Source organism: Schistocerca americana, chromosome X, assembly GCF_021461395.2.
Source record: "Schistocerca americana isolate TAMUIC-IGC-003095 chromosome X, iqSchAmer2.1, whole genome shotgun sequence".
In the NCBI taxonomy this organism is placed as follows: domain Eukaryota; kingdom Metazoa; phylum Arthropoda; class Insecta; order Orthoptera; family Acrididae; genus Schistocerca; species Schistocerca americana.
Genome location: NC_060130.1, coordinates 788,086,548 through 788,112,897, shown reverse-complemented (window position 1 = coordinate 788,112,897; position 26,350 = coordinate 788,086,548). Strand labels below are relative to the sequence as shown.

The window sequence follows — 26,350 nt, the reverse complement described above, 5'->3', positions numbered from 1 at the left end:
GCGGTTTTCATTATGACTATTCTATTCTCAGAATTGATCACAAATTTTGTATGCTTTCATAGATATACACTACTGGCCATTAAAATTACTACACCAAGAAGACATGCAGATGAGAAACAGGTATTCACTGAACAAATATATTATACTAGAACTGGCATATGATTACATTTTCACGCAGTTTGGGCACATAGATCCTGAGAAATCAGTACCCAGAACAACCACCTCTGTCCGTAATAACGGCCTTGATACACCTGGGTATTGAGTCAAACAGAGCTTGGATGGCGTATACAGGTACAACTGCACATGCAGCTTCAACACGATACCACAGTTCATCAAGAGTAGTGACTGGCGTATTGTGCGAGCCAGTTGCTTGACCACCATTGACCAGACATTGTCAGTTGGTGAGAGATCTGGAGAATGTGCTGGCTAGGGCAGCAGTCCAACATTTTCTGTATCCAGAAAGGCCCGTACAGGACCTTCAACATGCAGTCGTGCATTATCCTGCTGAAATGTAGGGTTTCACAGGGACTGAGTGAAGGGTAGAGCCATGGGTCGGAACACATCTGAAATGTAACGTCCACTGTTCAAAGTGCCGTCAGTGTGAACAAGAGGTGACCGAGACGTGTAACCGATGGCACCCCATACCATCACACCAGGCGATACGCCAGTATGGCGATGACGAATACACGCTTCCAATGCGTGTTCACAGCATTGTTGCCACATACAGATGCAACCACTATGATGCTGTAAACAGAACCTGGATTCAAACGAAAAAATGAAATTTTGCCATTCGTGCACCCAGGTTCGCCATTGAGTACACCATCGCAAGCACTCCTGTCTGTGATGCAGTGTCAAGGGTAACTGCAGCCATGGTCTCCAAGCTGATAGCCCATGCTGCTGCAAATGTCATCGAACTGTTCGTGCAGATCGTTGTTGTCTTGCAAACGTCCCCATCTGTTGACTCAGGGATCGAGACGTGGCTGCACGATCCATTACAGCGATGTGGATAAGATGCCTGTCATTTCAACTGCTAGTGATACAAGGCCGTTGGGATCCAGCACTGTGTTCCGTGTTACCCTCCTGAACCCACCGATTTGATATTCGGCTAACAGTCATTTGATCTCGACCAAAGCGAGCAGCAATGTCACAATAAGATAAACCGCAATCACGATAGGCTACAATCCAACCTTTATCAAAGTTGGAAATGTTATGGTATGCATTTCTCCTCCTTACATGAGGCACTGCAACAATGTTTCACCAGGCAACGCCGGTCAACTGCTGTTTGTGTATAAGAAATCGGTTGGAAACTTTCCTCATGTCAGCACGTTGTATGTGTCGCCACCAGCGGCAACCTTGTGTGAATGCTCTGAAAAGCTAATCATTTGCATATCACAGCATGTTCTTCCTTTGGTTAAATTTCACTTCTGTTGCACGTCATCTTCGTGGTGTAGCAATTTAAATGGCTAGTAGTGTATTTATAGAGAATTACGTTTTTTAAAGAAATTATGAAACAGGGCCACAGTCCAATAAAATGATGTGGCAGAGTTCATGACAAGTGAATTAGAATATTGTAATATCAGCTGTAAGTGAAAGGATCCCCAGCACTTGATCTGCTCCAGTAATACAAGCAACAACAAATATACATATTTTTTTACCCTCCATTGAATTCTGAGCATGCGGTCCCAGGTTCGATTCCCAGTGGGGTCGGGGATTTTCACCTGCCTCGAGATGACTGGGTGGTTGTGTTGTCCTCATCATTTCATCATCATTCATGAAAGTGGCGAGATTGGACTGAGCAAAGGTTGGGAATTTGTACGGGTGCTGATAACTGCACAGTTGAGTGCCCCACAAACCAATCATCCATCATCCATCATCCATCATCCATCATCCATCATCCATCATCCATCATCCATCATCCATCATCCATCATCCATCATCCATCATCCATCATCCATCATCCATCATCCATCATCCATCATCCATCATCCATCATCCATCATCCATCATCCATCATCCATCATCCATCATCCATCATCCATCATCCATCATCCATCATCCATCATCCATCATCCATCATCCATCATCCATCATCCATCATCCATCATCCATCATCCATCATCCATCATCCATCATCCATCATCCATCATCCATTTAATTGTTAAAAAGACAACATTTCTCTATACAAATCTATAGCATTTTTATAATGAATGTGAAAAATTTTCTTCACTTTCATCAAACAAATCAAGTTTGGCCGCATCAAAAATTTGGAAGGATGAAACGGAAGTCCTAAAAATGTACATATAATAGAGATGTGGCTCTATAGAGCCAACTTCTTTCCTGGCTTTTGGCAAGAGCCCCTATAGCAGTAGGTGTCCATTCTTCACTTATTTTACTTCTTAATTATTGTGCTGACTGGGTGAGTTCCCAGTAACCAAGTTTTCTGAGAATTTGTTGAATCTAAATTTCCTATTAACAAAAAATTCAATTCAAGAATAGGGAGAAGAAATTGTTGATATGATGACATAGATATCTATGAATGGTGTTTGAAAAACTGGCATTTAGTCACAGGAAGACAGATTTACTACAGTCTTAAGATGTGATTATCTTCTCCATTAACATTTATTCAGTACTGAAAGGAGATCAAATGTATTACAAATACTGACCACTCGATAAATGTTCTGTTTCACATCCGATTGTTTAGATTTCATATTTTGTTATGATTTCATTCTATAAAGCTAATACAACATTAATGTATGTATTTAAGTAGTGAGAAGATCAATAATTTTCTTAGGCCAAAATATCTTACAGCATATAACACAGCAAAAGATAGAGAGAGAAAAGGATTTCTTAGACACAGAGCATAATTTTTCCCCATAATACTCTTGGGATGTGTAAGGTGCAACACAACTGTCCTTGTAGAAACAGGTGTCTACACAAACAGGCATCACTCACTCACTCACTCACTCACTCACTCACTCACTCACTCACCACCACCATCATCATCATCATATCATCATCATCATCATCATCATCATCATCATCATCATCATCATCATGGCACAGTGATGATATCTGCAAAATAAAAGCGAAGCAGCCTGCATTAGTGGCATGCAGTGAGCCTTACTGGGGTGGACGGTTGTGGGCTCCTGGTGCACATGGTGCTCGTGGGCACCGCCGCCAGGTGACGAGGAGGAGGAGGCTGTCAGGAACGTTGTGCTATCTACAAAGCCCGCCACCAAGTTTTCGACAGAGGCAGCTGCAACAGGTGCAGCCTCTTGCTTGACCGCCACCAAACCCCCGCCGCTGCCCACCCGCAGCGCTGCATGGGGCGTGCCGGCTCCGCCGGCGCCAGCCCCGGACCCTATCGGCGTCTTCCCTCCTGCTGCATGACCATTTCAAACTATTTTGACTGCCATTGCATAAGTCATATGAACAGGGCTTCATTTCAACAGTACTGTAACCAAATGTTTTTTCCACTCTTCCTGTCTTTGGATAAAGTCTCACTGGTCTTTAACTTTATTATTATGTTTAAGTTTTCTTCATATGAAAAAGTAACTGTAACCATTCACATTGTTGTGAAGAACCACACTAGCTGTTGAGCAATCATGCTGTGAGCTGAGATATTAACTGAATCAATACCACAAAAATGATATAGAAAATACTGCACAGTACCACAGCAGAGACAAATCCTTTTAGTGCCATCTGAGTCTTATTGGCAACTTAATTTCCTGTAGTATTACTTACCTCTCCTATTTACATACACCATGACCTTCCTTATTTTCCCTGATAATTTTTCTTGTTTCTATTCATATCCAGCCTCTTACATTTACATTTCACAGGCTATCATATGTTTTATGGTATTAAACAGATGCTGTGTAGAGAAAAATGACTGCTTGTTTGTGTATGTATATACTCCAGTTTCCATTATTTTTGCATGTTGGCAATTGTGTATATGGTAGGGAGTGAAGGACGCGATACTTCTTGAATTCTCTATGAAGAAGTATTATTGAAATTTAAAATTAGCACATTATGTGGCACATGACATCTTTCTTCTTAAATCTTCAATTTGATTTTGTTCTGCATCTCTTCAGTGCATTCACTCTAGCTAGCTAAAAGTGTGTCAAATTTCTGCTCTTCTTTACTCTAATGCAATTTATTTAGCTATTCATCTTTGGTACGGTTTCAAGATTGATGATTGATTCTAACAAATGAGTTTTAAAAGTGTATTTTATTCTACTACATTCATAGATAAGTTACTTTTTTAAGAATCCATCTAGTGATAGCTTTATATTTATCAGCTCAATTATAGTATACATTTGAGTATTTCATCTCATATTACTTCAGTCAGTCATGCCAAGGTATTCAAATGAAGTTAATGACTTCTGATTCATCATAAATGCTATAATGTAACAATGTACACATTTTTGTTACAGTTTTGAGTATTGCATTGTTTTGTATTTTTACATTTTTTGAGTCAATTGTCAGCTGTCAGTCACTGCAACAAGCAGTAAATTTCATCAGCTGTTCCAAACTGTCATAACAGTTCTCACAAAAAGACACTCTACACATAGCAGTACCATCTATTAACAGTCAGAGTCATGTTGACTTCATCGTTTCCAGTTTTGTACATGTGCTGCTAATGGGAATAGCACTAGATTACTTCTATAATGCATGCTGATGTTACATTCACTTTTGTTGATGGGTTTCCAGCTAAGATTGCAGTATTTGTTCTACTTGTCAAGAAGTTTTCACTGCAGTTGCACGAAACATGGAGTATCTTCACACATATGCAACTTCAATGAAATTCTGTTTAATCTAACCTGGTATCTTATACTGGATTGCAAATATTCAACAAAAACAAAAACATTGGGCATGCGCCAAGGAAATGTAATACATCTCCAATATTCTCAGTATACATAGATTATATATCAGATAGGGTCAGCAGCAGCAGCACCAGAATCAAAATTAAAAAAGACAAATGTTTGCTGACAATGAAGTTGTCTACAGGAAAGTATTGGTATAGGATAATCAAAAAGAAAAGCAGAAAGACTTTGACAGAATTTCCACTTTTAATGAATACCAGCTGCATTGAGATGTGGATAAATTCAAGGTAATTCCTATAATAAGGAGGAAGAACTTTATAGTATCTGGTTATAAGATTAGTGACAAACATCTGGAGAATGTCACTTCATCAAAATATATAGAGAAGCATTGCAAAATGGGATGAGAACATACAACTAGTAGTAGGGAAGACACATGTGAACTTAAATTTGTTGTAAAGGTTCTGGTAAAATGCAGTACAGCCATAAAGGAAATAATATGCAAGATACTACTGCAACCAGTTTTAGAATATTGCTGTAATGTTTGGAGTCTTTAACAAGTAGACATAACAGCAGACTCTGAACAAATCCAGAGCTTCACTGATGGGATTGCGACAGCTGATATAAAATTATGACAGAAATTTTTGGGAATCTGTGGAAAAAAAAGCTGACTTTGTTCTTAAAAAACTGAGTTGGGTGAAATTAAAGAACCAGTATTTGAATAATACTGTGGAGCAATTCTGCTGCCACAATCAAATTTCTCACATAGGGGCCATGAGAATAAGATGACAGACCTATAAATATTGATTTTCCCTTAAGCTCAGTATGCAAGTTGAATGTGACTGTGGCTTGTCAATCATAAATGTGGAGGTAAGAACCCAGTTTCAAATGCACCAAATACTTCTAAAATTCAATGAGAACAACAATCACATATGCACCATTATGATAATTCTTCTGGACCCTGTCAAAAGTGATATCAATCTGGGTTTCATTCAGTTATTAATTTTTAATTTCTATCAAAAGCATGTTAACAGCCAATACTATTAAGCTCTGGAAATCTAAAGCAAAGTGATTGGAACAATACAGACTCACAGCTCCATTGGATTGTCTTAATTCTCTATCAGAACACAGGCAAGAATCAAGCAGTCCATCTCCATCAAGATCAAGTGCTACTATTTCTTTCTTGGAATTATGAACATCTTTCATATTTAATTCTTGAATAGTCTTATTGTCTGGAATGTTTTTCTCATTTGTGGAATAAACATGAACCATTTGTTTGAAAAGTTAGTATTTCTGTTACCCTCTTTGTATGCATCTATGGATGCAAATCATGTAGAAGTTTCTTTCTATCTTTAGTTAATTGCAGTTTTATTTTTAAGAGCAATTTCTTTGTAAATGCACACCCCCACAGCTGAGCACTCAATGGGGCTGACAGTCATGAGGGTAACCTGTGTTTGATATCTTGTACTGTCAGAGATTTATCCTCAGTAGGGGGTGGGAAGAGGGTGCACGCAGCCTCACCAGGCCAACTGAGGAGCTGCCCAACTGATTAGTAGTGGTTACAAGGTCAAGAAATCCAACAGTGACCAGGAGGGTGCTGACCACATGCTTCTTCCTAACACATATGATGATGCCATTGGCAGAGGATTGTAGTAGTTGTTATATTTTCAACATAAGATAGTGAAATCTAATGGAGTATTCCAGTGACAGTTGAGCTTCATTAAAAGTACTTGTGCAAGTAGTCTGGCTTATATAACCTGGTTGACCTCAAATCGTATTGGTGTAACAATTAACTTTTGCTTTATTACATTCACATGTAGCAACCTCTTTCCCCCCGATGACAGTGCCACATCACAGGAAGGGATCTGTAAGGCACTGAAGGTATTGACAGCTATCATAACCCCTCAACTACCACCAATAAATCATAAGGATTAGTCAAATCTGGATCCAAAGTACACATATCTTGCTTGCTACTGTCCCACATGTCATCAATAGAATTGAGACTAGTGATGTAGGGGCCAATTAAGCACATCACATCTGAGCAGTGTTCCTCAAACCAGTCTAACATAATATGGGAGTGATTGGGAGGTGCAGTGTTTCGATGGAGATATGAGTTGCTATAAGTGAACAAAAGGACCTAGGTGATTGAAAAACAGGTTCCTGTATCGTTCTTATGACACACTTATCAGGAGTTTCATTTACCTCATGCAAGGTTATACTATACTACATGGGAGTGTTGCTGAATGTTACCCTTCTGGCTAGCAGAATCCACCACTTCATGTGGTCTCTGAAGTCCTCTTACCATGTCAGCGTTGTTTACCAACTTACATTGATCCTTACTACTCCAGGTGACAGTTTCCATGCTTCAAGCATCTAATGGCAGCATTCTTGCACCAATGTTAATCTTTGTTCCAAATAACATGTGATGAGTGAAGGTACTACATACATGGGTTGTGGCTTTTGAAGCCCATAACAAAGAGACTGTGCTGGATGGTTTGGCTGCTTGTTGGTTATTGTTTTCCAGCACTGAATTAGTGAGAGATTGTGTGCACTATGATCTACCTATCTCTTGATAAAGGTATTATAGTTGACACTGAACCCTGTCTTTAACACATTGTTGCCCACAGCAGATCGTTCTAGGTGTGGCAGCTTTCCCTGAATCAAGGTAACCATAAACATCATTGGCATATGAAAGGTCCGGTACATGCATGGTGTTGGAGATTCTGTCATAGGCAACACCCATGCTCTGGAAATGGCCAAGTATTCTGATGCCACACCTTTTTCTGACCCTGCAGTCAGATATCATTCCAATAACCATGACAGTCAAAATAATTTCATTTTCAGTGGTGACATGTAACTCATTCAGTTTTCCATGAGTGTAAATTACATGACAAAAGATAGGATGGATTTTTAAAGAAGTAGTAAGAGGTTTAACTGCTCTTAAAAAATAGGTACCTTCAATTTCAGGCGAATTTTGCCATCACTATTGAAACTACTTTAAACCTCAATTGTCTATGCCTTTCATTAAATGGATGGTATTTGTATTACCTGTTTTTATTGTTTATTTGGTACACTTCTATCAGGCAAAGATTTATGTAAAATCTGAACTCTTCTGTGAGATTTACGTCATTGTGAGTAAATAAAACATTTGGTAATACATAAACTACCACTAATACAAAAATAAAGCCCTGATAACATCACAGAGACAGACAGTAAATAAACTGATCAATAGGAAGAAATTAGGCAGTTCAAAACAAGATGCATCACAAATTACCATTATAAATTCAAACAAAATCTTTGATTCATGCTGTTAATGTGTTAGATCTCTGAAGAAGCATTACATAAATTCTGAATATCATTAATTTGCTATTTTCAGTTTTAAAACTTACGAGTAACATCATTAACAAATGTAGTTCAGCAAAAACCAACTTATTTTCTAGAATTATTGTTATGAGCCATGTCATCCACAATTTACATTTAAAATACAAATTTTAATCAATTGGCTTAAAAGTCTTTGGTAAGAGATGAACTGGAATAGAAAATACTCACCTGTGCTAACACTAGCCACAATCCCACTATCAGTTGCTAGCTCAAGACTTTGTGTGCCTGGGCGAGGATCATATGCGGTCGTGCTGTCAACATAGTCTGCACTAATATCATATGTCATTGCTTGTACTGGTGCTGGCGTATAGGTGTAGCTTGCTGCAGGTGTGTAGCTGCTCAGATCATTGTTATATGAGTAACTGGAAAAGAAATTTTTGACATAAGCAATATATTCTGTAGTAAAACTGTTTGTTAAAAAAAGGTAGGTACATCTGCTGACTGATTTAATGACACAAATTTTCCTATCAGTTAAGTAGATATAATTGCTCTTTTCCTCGATGGATCATTTTTTCATCCTATTGACAAAACAAAATCTCCCAGTAAAATATATATAAAGTACACTCTCTCAATCAATAAGGACAGCATTCATTAACACCTCTACCTTTCTTGTCAGTATCTTGAGTCTTATGTAGTGCACATCCTGTTATGACATTGCAGAAGGGTACTTGGTCAAAACTTGCAGGGTGCATCAAAGCTACAAAATGTATTCACAGTTCTCCTAAATTTACAAAGTAGATTTCCATAAGATGATCCAAAGAGGTCAGTTGTGAAATTACCTATGATTATCACCTATAATTCTTGCAGCATAGCACTTTTATTCAGTTTCTAAGTCAATCTTTATATGATAATGATTTCCATGGATCTGAAATGAGCATATCATTAGGTTGTAAAGTGTGCCAAGTATTTACCATGATTATCATACAAGAATGGTTATGAAGTACTAGGATATGTAAAGCCTCAGATACAATTTAACGAGACTCAAATTTTAATGTTAAAATATGCAAAATATTTGTACATTAAAAATAATAATTAAAAAAAAATCATCTAAGGAACAGAAAATTATTCAGAAATATTCTATTTAAGCTACTATCTAAACCTTAAGAAGTCAGAAACAACATATTTTATAAGTGCTGGAGGAGCATTGTACAGTTTTATAGTCCTATACAACATGCTGTTGGTCATCTGTTTAAATTTTGAAACTAGATTTAATAGTAAACACTGATGAGCCAAAACATTATGACCATCTGCTTCATAGCTTGTTTGTTCATCTTTGGAATGAAATACAACACTAATTCTGTGTATCAGGGATCTGACAGTTTGTTGGTATGTTTGTGGAGGTATGTGATATTAGTTGTCTATGCACGTTTCATGTAATTCATGTAAATAATGGGCCACTGATTTGTAAACACGGTGATGGTGTCTGGTAGCAACACAGATGGGTTCCATAGGATTTACATCAGGTGAGTTTGGTCACAGTGACGTCAATGTGAAATCACTATAATGCTCCCCCAACCACTATAGCATGGTTCTGGCTCTGAGACAAAGACAATTATACTGATGAAAAATGATATTACCAGTGGGGAAGACATCAAGCATGAAGGGATGTAGGTGGTTCCCAGCAGTCAGTGTCTCCTCGATTACAACCACAGATACAAGTGCAGGAGAATGTATCCCATTGCATAATACTGTTCCCACCAGCCTGAATCCCTAGCACACTGCATGTTTTAAGCCACTGTTCACCTTGATGACAGCATTTGTGGAGACTATCATTGACCTAGTGTAGCAAAAATGTGATTCACCTGATGAGCCAACATATTTCCATTGATCAATGGTTGAATCCCAATGGTCCTGTGCCCACTGCAATCATAATTGATTATGTAATTGGATCAACATATGAACACACAGGGGTGATCTGCTACAGAGCTCCACATTCAACAATGTACGATGAATGGTATGCTGCAACACACTTGTGCATGTACCAGCATTGTGCTCATTCAGTAGAGATGCCACAGGTCTCCATCTATCCTACTTCACAGAGCAGATGAACTTCTGATCCCCATGTTCTATGAAGAGTTGTGGACTTCCAACCATTCAGAGCCTAGTGGTAGTATCACTGTTCTTCTACTTCTCTCTGCAGATGCACACAACAGTAGCACATGAACATTTGACCACCTTCACCATTGTCAAGATTCTCATTCACAGGCTCTGTGTAATAATAATATACCCTTTGTCAGAGTCACTTACCTCAACAGATTTCCCCATTTATAGCCCATATCCTCTCTAGGGTGATCTGTCTACATCTGCTCCACTTACATACATTTGTTACTGCATCATGTGCTTAAAATGCCACCAGGCGGCATCCAGCATCACACTAGGCAGTGGTCATAATGTTTTGGCTTATCATTGTATTTGCAGAAAAATATTTCTACTCCTTGGAGAAAAAAAAAAATTACAAAAAGTATGCAACAACAGGTTTTATAGGATCTGGAAGAGTACTGGAAATATTTATGATATACTCTTGTACTATTTCCTGTTCTAGAAGCAATGAAATTACATTTTTCTATGTAAATTAAGTTTCAAGAACACAGTATGTGTTATGTATCTTCACTTGGTGATTATTTTTATTGTCAAAATACACAACAGCTATTCTGTATTATGTTACCAAGATGAGATTTTTGAATAGATCAGATAAGTTTCACAATAGTGTTCATTCATATACATGAAAACATACATAATTACTTTTTAATTGATCTCTGATAGTATGTCAGAAGTGAACAATTCTTTTATGTAGTCATCACTCTAGATACAAATAATTTTACATGAATATCATTATGAATGAGAAAATATGGGGGCGCAGAATGAGGTGAGAGATGTAGTTATGGCATACTACTTCCGTATGTTACACACAACTATTAATTATGATTTCTATTATTAACTAAATATGTAAGATAGTTTGAGACCCACTCTCAGGTTATTTGTGTACATTACCTCAACTGGATCTTTCAGAACTGAAAGACTGCCAAGGAAGGCAAAGTGTAAGTGCCTGCTTAGGTTGTGCATATTTCAGAACAGCTGCAAATCTACTAATGTTTAATGTTATCTATAGTTACTGTCATGAGTTAGTGTCATTACAGCACACATAATTCATGAGAAAATTGTTCTAAATGCAATAATGGAAGGGAAATTGTAATGGTGTGGACTGGAGGTCATTAAAGCAGATTGTCACTTCTAATAAGCAGTCAAATCTCGTAAATATAAGATTGAGATTAAAAAAGATCTAAATAATACAGAGACAACAGAAAGAGTTCTTTGAGAATAGCATTAAGAAACTTCACACTTGAGGCGCTATTGACCTCTTATAGATCAAGCAAATGCAAAAGAAAGATTTCCGTTCTGCAGACAGCACAAAATATGGACTATTGACAACACCATTGTCCAACAAGTCTACTTTTAAAATGTCTCCTGCTATAGGGGATGTTTACACATGCAAAATATCATAGGAAATTTATAATCCAGCTCTTTTCTCCCAATTGCAAAGCATGTAGAGGGATCTGCAATGATTTGTATTGTCATCTTGTAGACTATGGTGTGTCTTACAGTCCATACTGGTGAACACTGATTTGGGGGGGAGAGGGGCTGGACTACTGCAAGATGCCCGTCTGGTGTTTATTATAAACATTTTGAAAATTGCGTGAATGTATAAAATGCAAGTTTAATTTATAAAGTTTCAATTTATGACAAAATATATCAACTTCTTTGTGAGAAAGCCACAAGAGAGGATAACACATAGGATTATTACAATTATCACTTTGTGTCCTCTCCCTTCATTGCCTTCTTCAACACCTTGTTGTTAAGTTGGCCATGAAGCACAATAAAAGCCTCCATTAAACTTACTCTGGGACCTGTCATGGCTTTCCAATTGGCCTGCAAAGTGGGGAACAATTCTTGGCCAGTGATCTTCCTCTATTATCTCTGATAGCTCAGATTCTGCATACTAGAAATGCTATAAAATCCCACCAATTACCAGACAGAGTCTATACACATCAATTCCCAGGAAGATTAACATTGTTTTAGACACAAAAGGTGGCTCCAGATCTCATTAGATGGATAATCATGTTAGTAAACCAAATTGATGTACAACATGATGTGGCCACTAGTCAGGAAGGGTTTTTTTAAAAAAAGAAAAAAAGAAAAAAAGAAAAAAGAAAAAAAGAAAAAATAAAAAAAATAAAAAAGAAAAAAAGAAAAAAAGAAAAAAAGTAAGAAGGTTCTTGGAAAAGCATGGCAGGAGTAATAATGGACAAAGAGCTACCAAAGAAAGTGATCACTGCAGCAACAGTAAGAAAGGGAGAGTGTAGAACGAAGTGGCTTGCCTCACCTGCCATTGTAGGCAGACTGCAGCTGGTCGGAAGAGGAAGGCGTCTGCTGGTCAAAGACAGAGCTGTCTGGTGCCGTCTCCGTCTGCGCACGCAACTGCGCGCGGTGGAAGCGCACCTCGTCCTCCACCTTCTCGCGCTGCTTCTTCGACATGCGCCCAAATTTCACCGCTGTGAACACACCACAACACATGTGTCAAATTTTCCTGCTTATTGTACTGCATGCTGAACCAAACAGGAAATAAGATTACAATTCATCTTGTATTGGACTGCATCGGGGGAGGGGAGGCAAACTACTGGTTTGTCTGTCCCTCCATCCTGGGAATGTCAAATCAGTAACATCCTTCTGAAAGGAAAGAGATGGACACTTAAAATAAACATCACTAAAATAGCCTGGGATATAAAAAGTGGAAGAGAAGGATAAAATCAGGTCATGGAAGTACACACGCCAAAGACAAGTGAAGGCCCTCCAGGGTATTTCAAAAAGCAAGGGGGGCACACCTTTCGCATGTAACAGGCAGGCACCCGATCATTGTAAAAGAAAGGTGACACAGTTAAGTCAAACAGTCTCCTGTTGAGACTGGTATTATAATAAATGGAACGCTAATTGAGTTGGTCTGAGATAAGGAAAAAAAAAGGAAAAAAAAAAGCAAAAAATAAAAAAGCAACAGTGGCCCAGCACTCACCTGAAGTGACTTGCACAATCCACAAAAAATATGGATGAATGTGATGCTCACTACTCATAATTACTAATCCAGAGCCTTCATCTCAGTGTCACTTCATGGTCACCCTGTTGTGTCAACCATTTGTTTTTAACTAGTATCAGTGCAAGTGAATAGGAAACAGGTACACAAAATGGGGAAAAAAACATTGCCACTATGGGCCTGATGTCATCTGATAGTGTGTGTAGTGAAACATTATGAAATAGTGTGATAAGTGTGTATATAGTGTCTATGTATCGTGTGTGGTGCTCGGTAGTGATAAATTAACAAATAGTGCAGCTCTAGATTGTTACATTATTGAATAATTTCTTTGAAAAACAGTATTGTGTACTAGGGATAAACTGAATGAGGTCATGCTGTTTGGAATACACTCGCCTTCTAGTCAGGAAGATGAAGGCTCCACTGTCCATCTGCCAACCTGATTTAGGTTTTGCATAGCAGACTACTTGTTTTTAAACTGTCATTCCATGACATGTCCAGTATCCTTGTAAAAGTGATCTACACATGAATTAAACTACTACTGTCACTTCATATTGGTGAATTTTCCTCTGAATTTTACAGAAAGCTCTCCACTTATTACAATGTTGAGCAGCGTCATATCTTCAAGAGCAGGTATTAGCTTTAATACATTTAAAGTTTAAAACATCAAATGTTATTAATTCCACTGCAGTGAACATGAGGACATGAAATTTAGTAAGAAGAAAGTGTCTTTCATATGGCTATAAGATGATATAAAGGGGGGATTCAAAGTCGGTCTGTGAACTTTCAAAGGTTGTCCAAGAAATGTTGGATGATTCGATATAAGGAATGGCCTCCAATGGCTCATCCCCAAATTATTATGCCCACCAAGAACCAAACAAAACATCTTTGAACATGTTTTCACCTACTTATTGTAAGATAACACAGTTCACAGTTTGCAGACCTATTTCTTTTCAAAATCATGAGGTGACAGTATATCCTGCATGACAGCTTAGGAACCACCTTAACGCACACTTTGGACAATGATGGACTGGTTGTTCAGGGGGTTTCTGGTTCCATGATCAGCTCAATCCTGTTGATGATGGGTATCTTTTGTGTCATGATAAGAGCTTAGTATACGACACTCCATGCAACACTTGCATGACCCTGGTTACTAAACTGAAATAATCAGTCTCTGAAACTGTGTGTGTGTGTTTTAAGACAATGATTTAAAAGTAGGTATTATGCAGGTTTTTAACAGGGTTGGAACTGTAACTTTTTATGTCTATGTACAAGTTGCCATGCATCTTCCAAAATATTAAAAATACTCCATACCCCTGAGTCTAGCCTACAGCCCCTTACAAACTATTGTATGTATGCCCCTGTTCTACGGTATGTCATTACACTATGTCACCAACCTGTGATAATTTGTCAATGCAGTTTACATCTACAATACGTGGTAATGCAATATTTGACCTGGGAAGTTTGGATGGAGAGTGAAGATCCCACAACATATAACTGAGAATATCTTAGAAAAGGTGATTCTCCATTGCCTTGCATTGTCCTGTGTAGATGGTGTCTAGCACATAAATTTTCAATGTAGATGACTGGTGAATGCATATCAGGAGAACTTAAGTCTATGTTGTCTTGGATGGAATAAGAAAGTATAGCTTTGAGGCGGTATCTTAGCATTCCCATACAAAGCATGGAGAGGCAAAGATAGTGACTTTTTAACTTCCATTGTAACACAATGGAAAAGTGCATACTAACACACATACTGATAATCAGGATTTATGCACCAGTATTCTTGCTAACTGAGCAGTTAAACAGCTGTTTTAAAGTCTGCATTCTGAGTTGTGAACTCATTATTTGTGTTCCGGTAATACTGTCAGTGCAATTGAGACACACAATGGTGAATGTCATAGTCAAAGTGCTTGTGAGCATAAAATATGCAGTGATCAAAAGAATGACTTAGTTGTCATGAACAGTATCTTGTGCATAAACTTGCCAATACCTATGCAGGAGTACAAGACACTGCATACTTACTGGCCAGCAAACAGGAAGAGCAGAGTACACTGTAATGAAGTCTAATCACCCATTTGTCATGTGTTTGGATCTGTAAGTGGAGTAGAATCCTTAACCAACTTCATCTTTGCACTTTATCTCCTAGTGGTGATACATTTTTCCTCCCTGCCCCTGTAGTTCTCTTCCAGTTGTCCTTCCAATTGGCTCTCCACCTAACACTGCACATAGCATACTGCATAACTTTTTAAGAGACTAAACATCCATTGTGTTTTTGTTTTTTATGTGGAACAGTTCCTCATTCACAATGACCTGTGGGCACTTTATACTTAATTTATCAAAATTGCTGAAGGAACTTATTAAGACACTGGACTCACATTTTGGAAAGACAGTGGACGAAATCCATGTTCAATCATCCATATTTAGGTTTTCCATTTCTCTAAATATCTGTAAAGGCAAATGCTGGAACAGCTCCTTAGAAAAAGACAAGGCTGATTTCCTTTCTCATCCTTTCCAATTTTGATTTTGTACTCTGTCTCCAATGACATTATCAACCGAATGTTTACCTAATTTTCCTCCTTTCCATATTCCCTGGAGCTATACTGAGTTCTCATTAAACCCCGTATCACCAAAACAGATTCGATCCAGGGCTGGCTCACCTCCCTGTGTGTCAGAAGTGCTGTTGCAGTCATTCAGTGTGGATAGTTTCATTCAGTGCATGCTGCAGACGTGTTTAGTGTTCCAACTTTAGTGTTTAGTGGACTATTTTATATGACTATATTTTATTCGTTTTTCTTTAGTCTCTTAGTGTATTGTGAATTAAGTTTGCAGTGAATGAATTTGTTGCCAAAAAGGCGCGCTTGGAAGTTCATTATACTGCAAGTCAACCTCCAACAATTATTGTGTCATCAATAGATAGGGGAAGATTATTTCAGAAGTCTTGGTTGATTAAGTAGATATGGCTAGGATATGAAGCATCTACCGAAAAAGTTTTTTTGCAGAACCTGCAAAGAGGCAATGCTAAAAATCTATTACAGTTTTCTACAAGAAAAAAAAAGGTGGATCTACTTCCATAGGGTTTATTAACTGGAAAAAGGCTTTGGAAAAATTCCGTCTTCATGAAAATACATGAATGCATAAAGAAGGTGTTCTGAAACAATTGTATCACTAACTGAAGTGTGGCTTCTCAATTGAATGAACAGTTAAATAGTGATACGAAGAAAGGCCATTTACCTCTTGAGACAATTTTTACTACCGTGCAATTTCTATGCCGACAAGGACTAGCAATTAGAGGCCACAAAGATGTAAACTCAAATTTTTTTCAATTGTTGGAACTCCAAAAGAATGACATTCCTGAGTTTGAAGACTGGTTATGGCATTCGGGGTATAAGTGGACGTCCCACAATATTCAATATTCAAAATGAGATCATTGATCTACTAGGAAAGTCTGTGTTGAGAAAGGTATTGGTTTCAATCAAGAAGACTGAACTTTTTCTATTATGGGTGACAAAATTCTTTGATTCATAAACAAGTGTCATTTTGTATTTGTACTGTTAATGATTCCTTAATCAGCAACAAAGACTTTATTGCCTTTACGAGACCCCCAACACTGAATTACAAACTCTGTTTAGTATTTTAAAAGACGTTTTTGCTCATCTTGATTTATCACTGCATAACTTAAGAGAACAGTTCTATGATGGTGCCTCGAATATGAGAGGGAAGTTCAAAGGACTGAAAAAGTTAGTTTTGGATATACAACCAAAAGCACGTTATGTTCACTGCACTGCTCACAGTTTAGACTTGGCAGTTGTAGACAGTCTCCGCCATCTTACGTCTATGAGGGATATTATGGCTTTAGCCAAGGACTTAATAAATACCGTAAGGGAACCCAACAAAAGATGGGAGTTTTCAGAAGCATACGCTGCAAGAGCGCCAAAGACCAAGCTGGTCTACGACCCCTTTGCCTGACTCAATGGACTATGCGAGCTTCTAGTATCTTGAGAATATTGAAAAACTTTGAAGAACTTCTAGAGTTTCTTGAAACATTTTCTGCAGAGGACAAAACAGAGGCAGGTTACAAATGTGCAGGCTACCTTGAGTCAATGTTACAGATCACGACTTATTTCTTTTTACGTCTTTATTGCCTTGCAATGAACCTGGTAGAGGATGTCAATGAAAAAATTCAGTGCCCTCATCCAAGTGTTGCTGATATGGAAAAATATATGAGGACTTTACTTGTATATTGAATGGAAGGCGTGATAGTTTTGAACACTTTTGACAATTGTGTTTAAAAGAAAGACCTTCACAAGTTGATGATCCTTCACTTCCTCAGAATCGCAGTATACCAAAGAAGTATGAAAGCAATAAAGGCAGCTCACTGCACACTTTCAAAACCCCAAAGGAATACTACAAATCTATTTACATTGAAGTTCGTGAAACGGTGCAATTTTGCATAACTGAGCGGTTTGCTTCAACTGAACACACACAGGTTATTGCAGTTCAACAAGAGTACTTGCTTTTAGTAAACAGAGGTGAAACAAATTTGGAAAAATCAACTAAGTTTTTCAAAAATGACCTAGACATTGAGAGACAGTCCTTACACTTGAATATGTTAGCCGATAACGCTAATAAAAACAACTGGTCTTAAAAAACATGTGTGATGTAAGAAAGTACATTACACAAGAGCCTGCAGTTGGAGAAATGTTATGTGAAGAAGTGAAGTGCATTGAGCTTCTCCAAGTAGTTCCAATCACGATAGCAACATCAGAACGGTCGCTTAGCGCCCTTAGACGTCTGAAGTCATATCTCCGATCAACAATGGCACAGAGGCGATTGAACAACTCGGCTATTCTTCATGCCCACCGAGATGTTTTGGATGAACTGGATATCCTACCAGTCATCAACGATTTCATATTCAGTAATCCAGTCAGACGGTCGACATTTGCAACTTCCTAAAGACACACTAGCGCTAATAATGGCATTGAGAGCAATATTAAAAATTTTTATAAAATAGAGAATTAAATACATACATAATGTTAAATTTTCAATTTCGAAATATTAGTACTAGTTTAGTACTGTATTACTATAATAGTGTGTCAGTTATTTTCAAATACTTAAATATTTTTAGGGCGTAAGACCCAAATAAAACCCGCTATTTACAAACTTTTTGACTGAAAGTATTAGGCATACTGCATTAAAGCATTAACTTTGAGATATTAGTTTTGTTTAATGAACCCTGAGACTTATTCAAAGTCAGCTTAAATGAGCTATTTCACTTATTAATCAAAGTTCTATTACTGTGCGACAGCAATATTTGATGAATTATTCTTTTAATGATAGTGTAGGATTTATTTAAATATAATTTCAGTCTTTTCAAAGTTATATATTCACTGCTCTGTAATAGTCTGTAAGCATGATTACTACTGTAAATTAAATTGGCTTTTTACGAAAATATCATAAGTGTTCATGTTTTGTTTCTTTTTTCAAAGCCAAAAAATGTGTCAGGCTTGTCGAGTTTCCCGGAGTGTCGAGTTATCGAGAGTCCAGTTTTTGGGGTTCTAATGTTGATCATATGACTAAAATGCTTAAAAAACTTAAAACTCACTATTTTTCAACCAAAATTTAGAAAATTTCCCGGGGTAAGATCCCCAGTACGGGCTACCCCCCCCCCCCCCCCCCCCCCAACCACACCCCAATATTTTTTATAAGTCGGCGCCCCTGATGGTACCATACACACAGATATGGTGTTAAACTCTAAATTTACCTTTTTATTGGTTTGACTTGTGGATGGTCGGATGCACTACAAGTGACGCATGGTGTGGGATGTCTATCAAAACTACGACTCTGAGACCTTGTACGAATATATTTGTGTAGGATGGCATATATTTTTCCTATTCTTACATTCCTAACTCAGTTATAAACATTAAAGTGCTTATTAGTCATCCATTTCTCGCCTTGTATTTAATATATCGTACCGCATTAAACCACAGACTGTCTGACATATTCATGTTTTACTTCAAATGGGAAGTTGTAAATGCACACTATTCCTAGCCCCAAATCATCATTGACAGTAACTTCACTCACGTTATAGGTAAAATGTGAGAAACTGACTGTTCCATTAGTTTTCGACGTTATTTGTACACCCGCCTCGCCATCAATTAATCACATCGGAGTCCAATTCCATCCCTTTGTTGCAGCCCTCGGTTAAAGTGCACTTATGGTGTCCATGGCTCTTGCATTGTCTTGGTGTTGGTAGTTCTTTGACGATGGTTGCAATCAGTAGAGTGATGGTTATAGTGGCCACTGAGATTCACTGACTATAATAATTTCTTTCAGCGCAAGATACGAATGGATAATATTTGTTTTTGATATAAAGACCGCCAGAGTAACTTTTACTGATCTGGTTGTTATGAATTTCAACATTGGTAACTGATTTTTGTATTTATTTCTCGAAAGAATAAAAACTAGATCTGTAGCGAAGCCCAAGGCCTAGGTTATGTTGGAATATGACTATTTGCTTGTGAGTTAGGAAAGCCAACGAATCTCATCCTGAAAGTACGATTGTGGTAATAGATTCATGTGTAGCTTGGCCCGAGATATACGTTCCGATTTTGCCGAAAGTTCCGCCAGTGTGGCTACCTTCTAACCTGAACTGAATTAAATACAAGTTAACTTTATTTACGAACCATTTACATCAACATAACTACTCTGCAGTTCACACTTCGTGCATGGCAGAGGTCGCATCGAATCACTTTCGCTTCATTTCTCTACCGTTCCACTCTGTAATAGCGTGCGAAAATAACGAATACTTAAAATTTCCGCGCGAGCTTTGTTTCATTTTATTGTAATAATCACTTCTCCCCACGTATATGGACGTCAACAGAATATTTTCTTATTCGGAGTAGAACGTTGGTGATTGACGTTTCGTGAAAAGATCTTGACGCAACGGAAAACGCTTTTGTTTTAATGATCGCCCTTATTCGGCGATTTTTATGAACGAGCATTCTGGCTGGCCACCGACAACCGCCTCACAATTCGTCGTATTAGGTTCCCTTCGTTAATCATGCGAGATGTTATCAACATCGGCACGCAACAGCAGCTGACCCCTGAAGTGTACCTCTCCAAACGATACGTCCACACACGATACCTTTTTATTTTCAATTTTGCGCATGCGCTTGCATTTCCAACAATGCATGCACAATTTTGCATGCGTAATTTCCTCGAAATGTAGTCGTGCGTCAAAGGTCATTGTTTCCCGGAATTGTTGGGAATCTCTTGCACTGTTTAGCAGACGACAGGCAGCTGTGGCCCACGTGGGATTCGTTGTGTAGTGTGTTGAGGTTATACCTTAAGGCGATTTATGTGCAGTAATATCTGTTGACTTCAAAGAAAGCATGCTGAAATTTACAGATGGTTATAGACAAAGAGAGGTAAAGTGGAATGCCGCTTCTAAGATTATTTAAGCAAACAGTCGAGATTTGATGCCCTGAGCGCTAAGTATTAGAACAAAAGTCTCCGAACATATCACTAAACAGAATAATGTAAGTCTCGAATTAGGAAAACAGAGAAACAGCAGTCCCCAAATGTATGAAAAGTCCATATGAAAACTGTGGACGAATTTTCATGTTATGGAGACCTAATAACACAACAACTGAGGAACTTTACATCGGGACAACAAAAATCTGGGATAGGTGGAGCTCCTCAACAAACAACTAGAAACTGAAATGAATGACACTGAATGCAAAAAGAGACAAAACTGGAAAACACAATCTCCGTTCTATTGGATGCTGATGCCTACGGCATTACGGTATTTGTCGAGTGAGTGTGTTAATCTATATACAGGGTGTTACAAAAAGGTACGGCCAAACTTTCAGGAAACATTCCTCACACACAAATAAAGAAAAGATGTTATGTGGACATGTGTCCGGAAACGCTTAATTTCCATGTTAGAGCTCATTTCAGTTTCGTCCACCTACGCTCAATGGAGGACGTTATCATGATTTCATACGGGATACTCTACCTGTGCTGCTAGAACATGTGCCTTTACAAGTACGACACAACATGTGGTTCATGCGCGATGGAGCTCCTGCACATTTCAGTCGAAGTGTTCGTACGCTTCTCAACAACAGATTCGGTGACCGATGGATTCGTAGAGGCGGACGAATTCCATGGCCTCCACGCTCTCCTGACCTCAACCCTCTTGACTTTCATTTATGGGGGCTCTTGTCTACGCAACCCCGGTACCAAATGTAGAGACACTTCGTGCTCGTATTGTGGACGGCTGTGATAGAATACGCAATTCTCCAGGGCTGCATCAGCGCATCAGGGATGCGACGGAGGGTGGATGCATGTATCCTCGCTAACGGAGGACATTTTGAACATACCCTGTAACAAAGTGTTTGAAGTCGCGCTGGTACGTTCTGTTGCTGTGTGTTTCCATTCCATGATTAATGTGACTTGAAGAGAAGTAATAAAATGAGCTCTAACATGGAAAGTAAGCGTTTCCGGACACATATCCACATAACATTTTCTTTCTTTGTGTGTGAGGAATGCTTCCTGAAAGTTTGGCCGTACCTTTTTGTAACACCCTGTATAATCTCCTTTGATTAAACTTGTGTAGGCAGTTAGACAGTTCATGGATCATTTGCACGATAAATTGTAACGATGTGGAACGAGTCATTTTACATTCACGTCGCAAATGAATGTGTAAACATGACCACATGCTGAAATTTATTAGTTTTTTATTATTTATTCTTATTTACATGTACACATACGTCAGTAAGTAATCCCTACCCACTACCTTTCACACGTTACAGCAACAGAAATTGTTCAACGGCATAGGAGTTGTCAAGGACACCTTTTTCAGTTTCATAAGGATAAGTTATCGAAAATTTTAGTTGCAGCATTGTCCACTCCTTTTGGTGCTAAAGACAGCCTTAATGTGGAGCAATGAATGTCATTTTTCCTTCTGGTATTGTAGATCATAGATCCTCTTGAACTACAAAGGATTATTTGCAACATGCATCATGAGGGAATAAATATACTGTGAAGCAGTAGCCAGAACGTCCAATTCAAACAGATGTCTACATATGGTCGTGGGTGAGCACGAGATATTATACGTACAGCAGTTTTTGAGCTATGAAGACTGTCTTTCTTAAAGATGAGTTACTGGCAGCCCGTTATTCCATATGACATTATTAAACGATAAGATGCAAAATATGTCAACATACTGACTTGCCTCTCCCCAATATAGTCAATGATACTAAGTGCAAATGTACCTTAACTAAGTTGTTTTAGGAGTTCCAAAACGTACTTTTTCCAGTTTACATCCTCATCAGTATGGACACCTACTGTGACTCACACAATCAAATGCTTTCGAAAAGTCGCAGAATATCCCAAATGGCGCTATTTTATTATTTAAGGCTTGCAAAATTTGGTGAGAACATGTCAATGGCATCTCAGTAAAGCAACTCTATTGAAACCCAAACTTCAGTTTACTGAGAATATTATTGTATTGTATTAGTGCACTGAAGGTGATGTATTCTAGAATATGTTAGTTATGCATTACATATTTCAGATATGACTGGGCTTAGCACATGGGATAAATCTTTAGTATGCTGTTAGAAACGCCATGAAAACCAGATGAGCTTTTATGTTTTAAGAGAATGTATAATTTTCTTAATGTAGAAGGAGGAAACAGTGATACATTCATATGACTGAATTTTATGAGAGCTACTTTTTTTTCAACATACTGGTGCGATTTTTTTCTTGAATTATTTGTCCCTACACTTTCCGCTATATTTAAGTAATGATTATTAAATATACTTGCTACCTGTGACTTATCATTTAAAGCCCTTCCATTCAGTTCAGTGATGTTATGCTGTTCTGTGACTGGTTGTTCTGTCTCGTTTACTACATTCCATATAGCCCTTAAGGGTTTTTAGAATACAAAGTACAAATGACATATTTAAAGTCAATTAACCTTTTCAGAGCGACTAAGAACCTCCTTTAAGTATCTCTGAGTGTCAGGAATAATCACTGAAATGGCTTGCTTTGGAACGTAAAACAAATGGCTCAAACTGGTGTATAAGTCGCCGGTTACTATCTAACGAAATGTTATTGCCGGCCTTATCACTGCAGTTTCCCAAGCAGGAAAATCTTAAATCTTTTTGCGATCTTCTGAAATACGCAAACAAAACGTCGCTGACACACTGTTTCTCGTACCTCTGTTATTTAGATACTGTTTTACCGATCGTTGCGTTTCATCACAATAAACGCAGCACTAACTGCTGTGCAAATAAATGGACGCATAGCAAGGTGCTCCAACAATTTGGCAACGTGTGGACATGACAACATCCGTATGTACGTGCGTTCTTTCTATTACTTTTTGCGAATGTGTTTTTGTTCCAATGCATCAGCGATTAAGCATGAAGACATGAAGACTTGTGGACATGTCATTAGAACAGTGATTCCCAATCTGGGGCTAAGTACTGCATGAAGTGTAAGCTGTAGTTTTCGGAGTGGGGGTAAAAATAAAAGGGTTCAATTGTATTTCGGTTATGAAACTTGATTATTATTAAAAAAATCATTATTATTAATAATGTTTCGTAAGACTATAAAACTGATTACACAAGTTACCAATAATTACATTTTTTCGAATACTGACATTAACGTGCGACAAATGAGGTGGGGGTTTCAGTTTGTGAAACAAATGCATGAAAAACATCTTCCCCAAATAATCCATCTCCTACACACGTGCACCAAGCATCTGCAAGAGTAAAACTAAGAGAGATACATCACACATGCTTAACTACCTCATGAAAATGCATTCTCCAAGTTGTACTAACAAGGGAACCTCCCCATCGCACCCCCCTCAGATTTAGTTATAAGTTGGCACAGTGGATAGGCCTTGAAAAACTGAACACAGATCAATCGAGAAAACAGGAAGAAGTTGTGTGGAACTATGAAAAAAATAAGCAAAATATACAAACGAAGTTGTCCATGCGCAAGATAAGCAACATCAAGGGGAATGTGAGTGCAGGAGAGCCGTGGTCCCGTGGTTAGCGCGAGCAGCTGCGGAACGAGAGGTCCTTGGTTCAAGTCTTCCCTCTAGTGAAAAGTTCCCTTTCTTTATTTCCGCAAAGTTATGATCTGTCTGTTCGTTCATTGACGTCTTTGTTCGCTGTAATAAGTTTAGTGCCTGTGTTTTGCGACCGCACCCCAAAACCGTGCAATTAGTAGACGAAAGGACGTGCCTCTCCAATGGGAACGGAAAACATTTGATCGCAAGGTCATAGGTCAACCGATTCCTCCACAGGAAGACACGTCTGATATATCCTATACGACACTGGTGACGGCATGTGCGTCACATGACAGGAATGTGTTGTCGACCCACCTAACTTGTACACTTGGCGAATGGGTAAAAAGATTCTTCTACCTTGCCCGATTTATGTTTTCTTGTGGATGTGATAATCACTCCCAAAAAAGTGATGAAAACATAAGAGTTTGTCTCACAAACTGCAACAAATGAATGCAACTGCCAGCCAGGAAGCCTCTTTAGCAGGAATACTCTCTCTTCCGTGCGCTGTAGTCGACTGATGTGTGTTTCGATGTTTGCTTAGGTGTAACGTCCCCATACTACGGCGCAGTTACCTCGCATCGGACGGACGTGCAGATAATTGTCTGAAATTAAAAAATTAAAATTTTCACATATCGGACGACTTGAACCAAGGACCTCTAACTCCCCAGCTTCTCACTCTAACCACGGGACTACGGCACTCCTCTGCCCATTCGGTCCTTGATCTTGCTTATGTTGCACATCGACTACTCCGTTTGTACATTTTGCTTATTTTTTTCATGGTTCTGCACAACTTCTTCCTATTTTATCGATTGGTCTGTGTTCAGTTTTTCAAGGCCTATCCACTGTGCCAACTTATAACTAAATCTGAGGGGGATGCGATGGGGAGGTTCCCTTGTAAGTTCGCGCAATAGACCATAAATTGCGTCATTATTTACTTACCAACAACAAAAGAAATAATTGACAGCATAACACAGCAGTAATTACATAATGTGTACTACACTGTCGCATGGCCTACACTGTATTATTATTATTATTATTATTATTATTATTATTATTATTATTGCCAGTGATGAGGCACAAAGCACTGGTAGCCTCAAGTATTCCAATTTCTGCCACTTCAGAGGAAAGGAGTCCTGCAATTAAGCGATTTACGAATAGTAGGCCTAAACATTGTGCACGCAATTTATTTTGGTTGATTCTAAATGGGGGTGCAGCGTGTGGTTTAAACTAATGTCGCTAGGAGTGGTGCGGACAAAGAATGTTTTGTACCAAGTTTCTACAATCAGTGTGAATGGTAAGCGTTCTTTTCCGATAAAGAGTTGGAGGTATTTGAGGTAGCACTCATGGTGCACTGAGAATTGCTTCGTTATTCTATTAAGGAAAAAAAAGGATTGTTCTAAATAAGCATTACCAATTGTCTCATGAGCTCATCGTTTAATAAAACCTCTACAAAATCTAAGAATCATTTGTCTTTCATCATTTTAATAATGCAAAGGAAATTTTTATTTTAACGATTTGATAGGCTTAAATGTTGATGTAGAGGAGGGGATACTAGCTAACATGGGGTTACACTCTGGATAATGGTCTCATAAAGCTAGGGAACCACTGCTTCAGAATAACCTCTCATCAACACTTTTGGTGTTTCGTGGCCTTATGTTCTACTTACGGTATTCACAAAGTCAGGTAAACAACGGAAATAAGCCAGCCTGAGCGACGAACACTGACAAAAACATCCGCTAGTGGCGATGGCTAGGACAGAACTGACCGTCTGAGCACGCCACCAAGCCCGATTCGAACTTTCATTATCACTGTTCGCCGCGCGGTCTGAGGCGCTGCAGTCACGGAGTGTGCGGCTGGTCCCGGGGGAGGTTCGAGTCCTCCCTCGGGCATGGGTGTGTGTGTTTGTCCTTAGGATAAATTAGGTTATGTAGTGTGTAAGCTTCGGGACTGATGACCTTAGCAGTTAAGTCCCATAAGATTTCACACACA

General features: G+C 38.5%; 1 protein-coding gene across 1 annotated transcript in view; it reads right to left on the bottom strand.

The window, feature by feature from the left end:
• LOC124556494 (probable nuclear hormone receptor HR3) overlaps positions 1-26,350 on the bottom strand; it is a 439,228-nt gene that overhangs the window by 43,496 nt on the left and 369,382 nt on the right. Inside the window, exons 3-5 of the mRNA XM_047130451.1 lie at positions 12,583-12,751; positions 8,370-8,563; positions 3,125-3,382 (exon numbers count right to left, since the gene is read on the bottom strand). Of these exons, the coding sequence (XP_046986407.1) occupies positions 3,125-3,382; positions 8,370-8,563; positions 12,583-12,751 (621 nt within the window). The remainder of the gene's footprint in view (positions 1-3,124; positions 3,383-8,369; positions 8,564-12,582; positions 12,752-26,350) is intronic.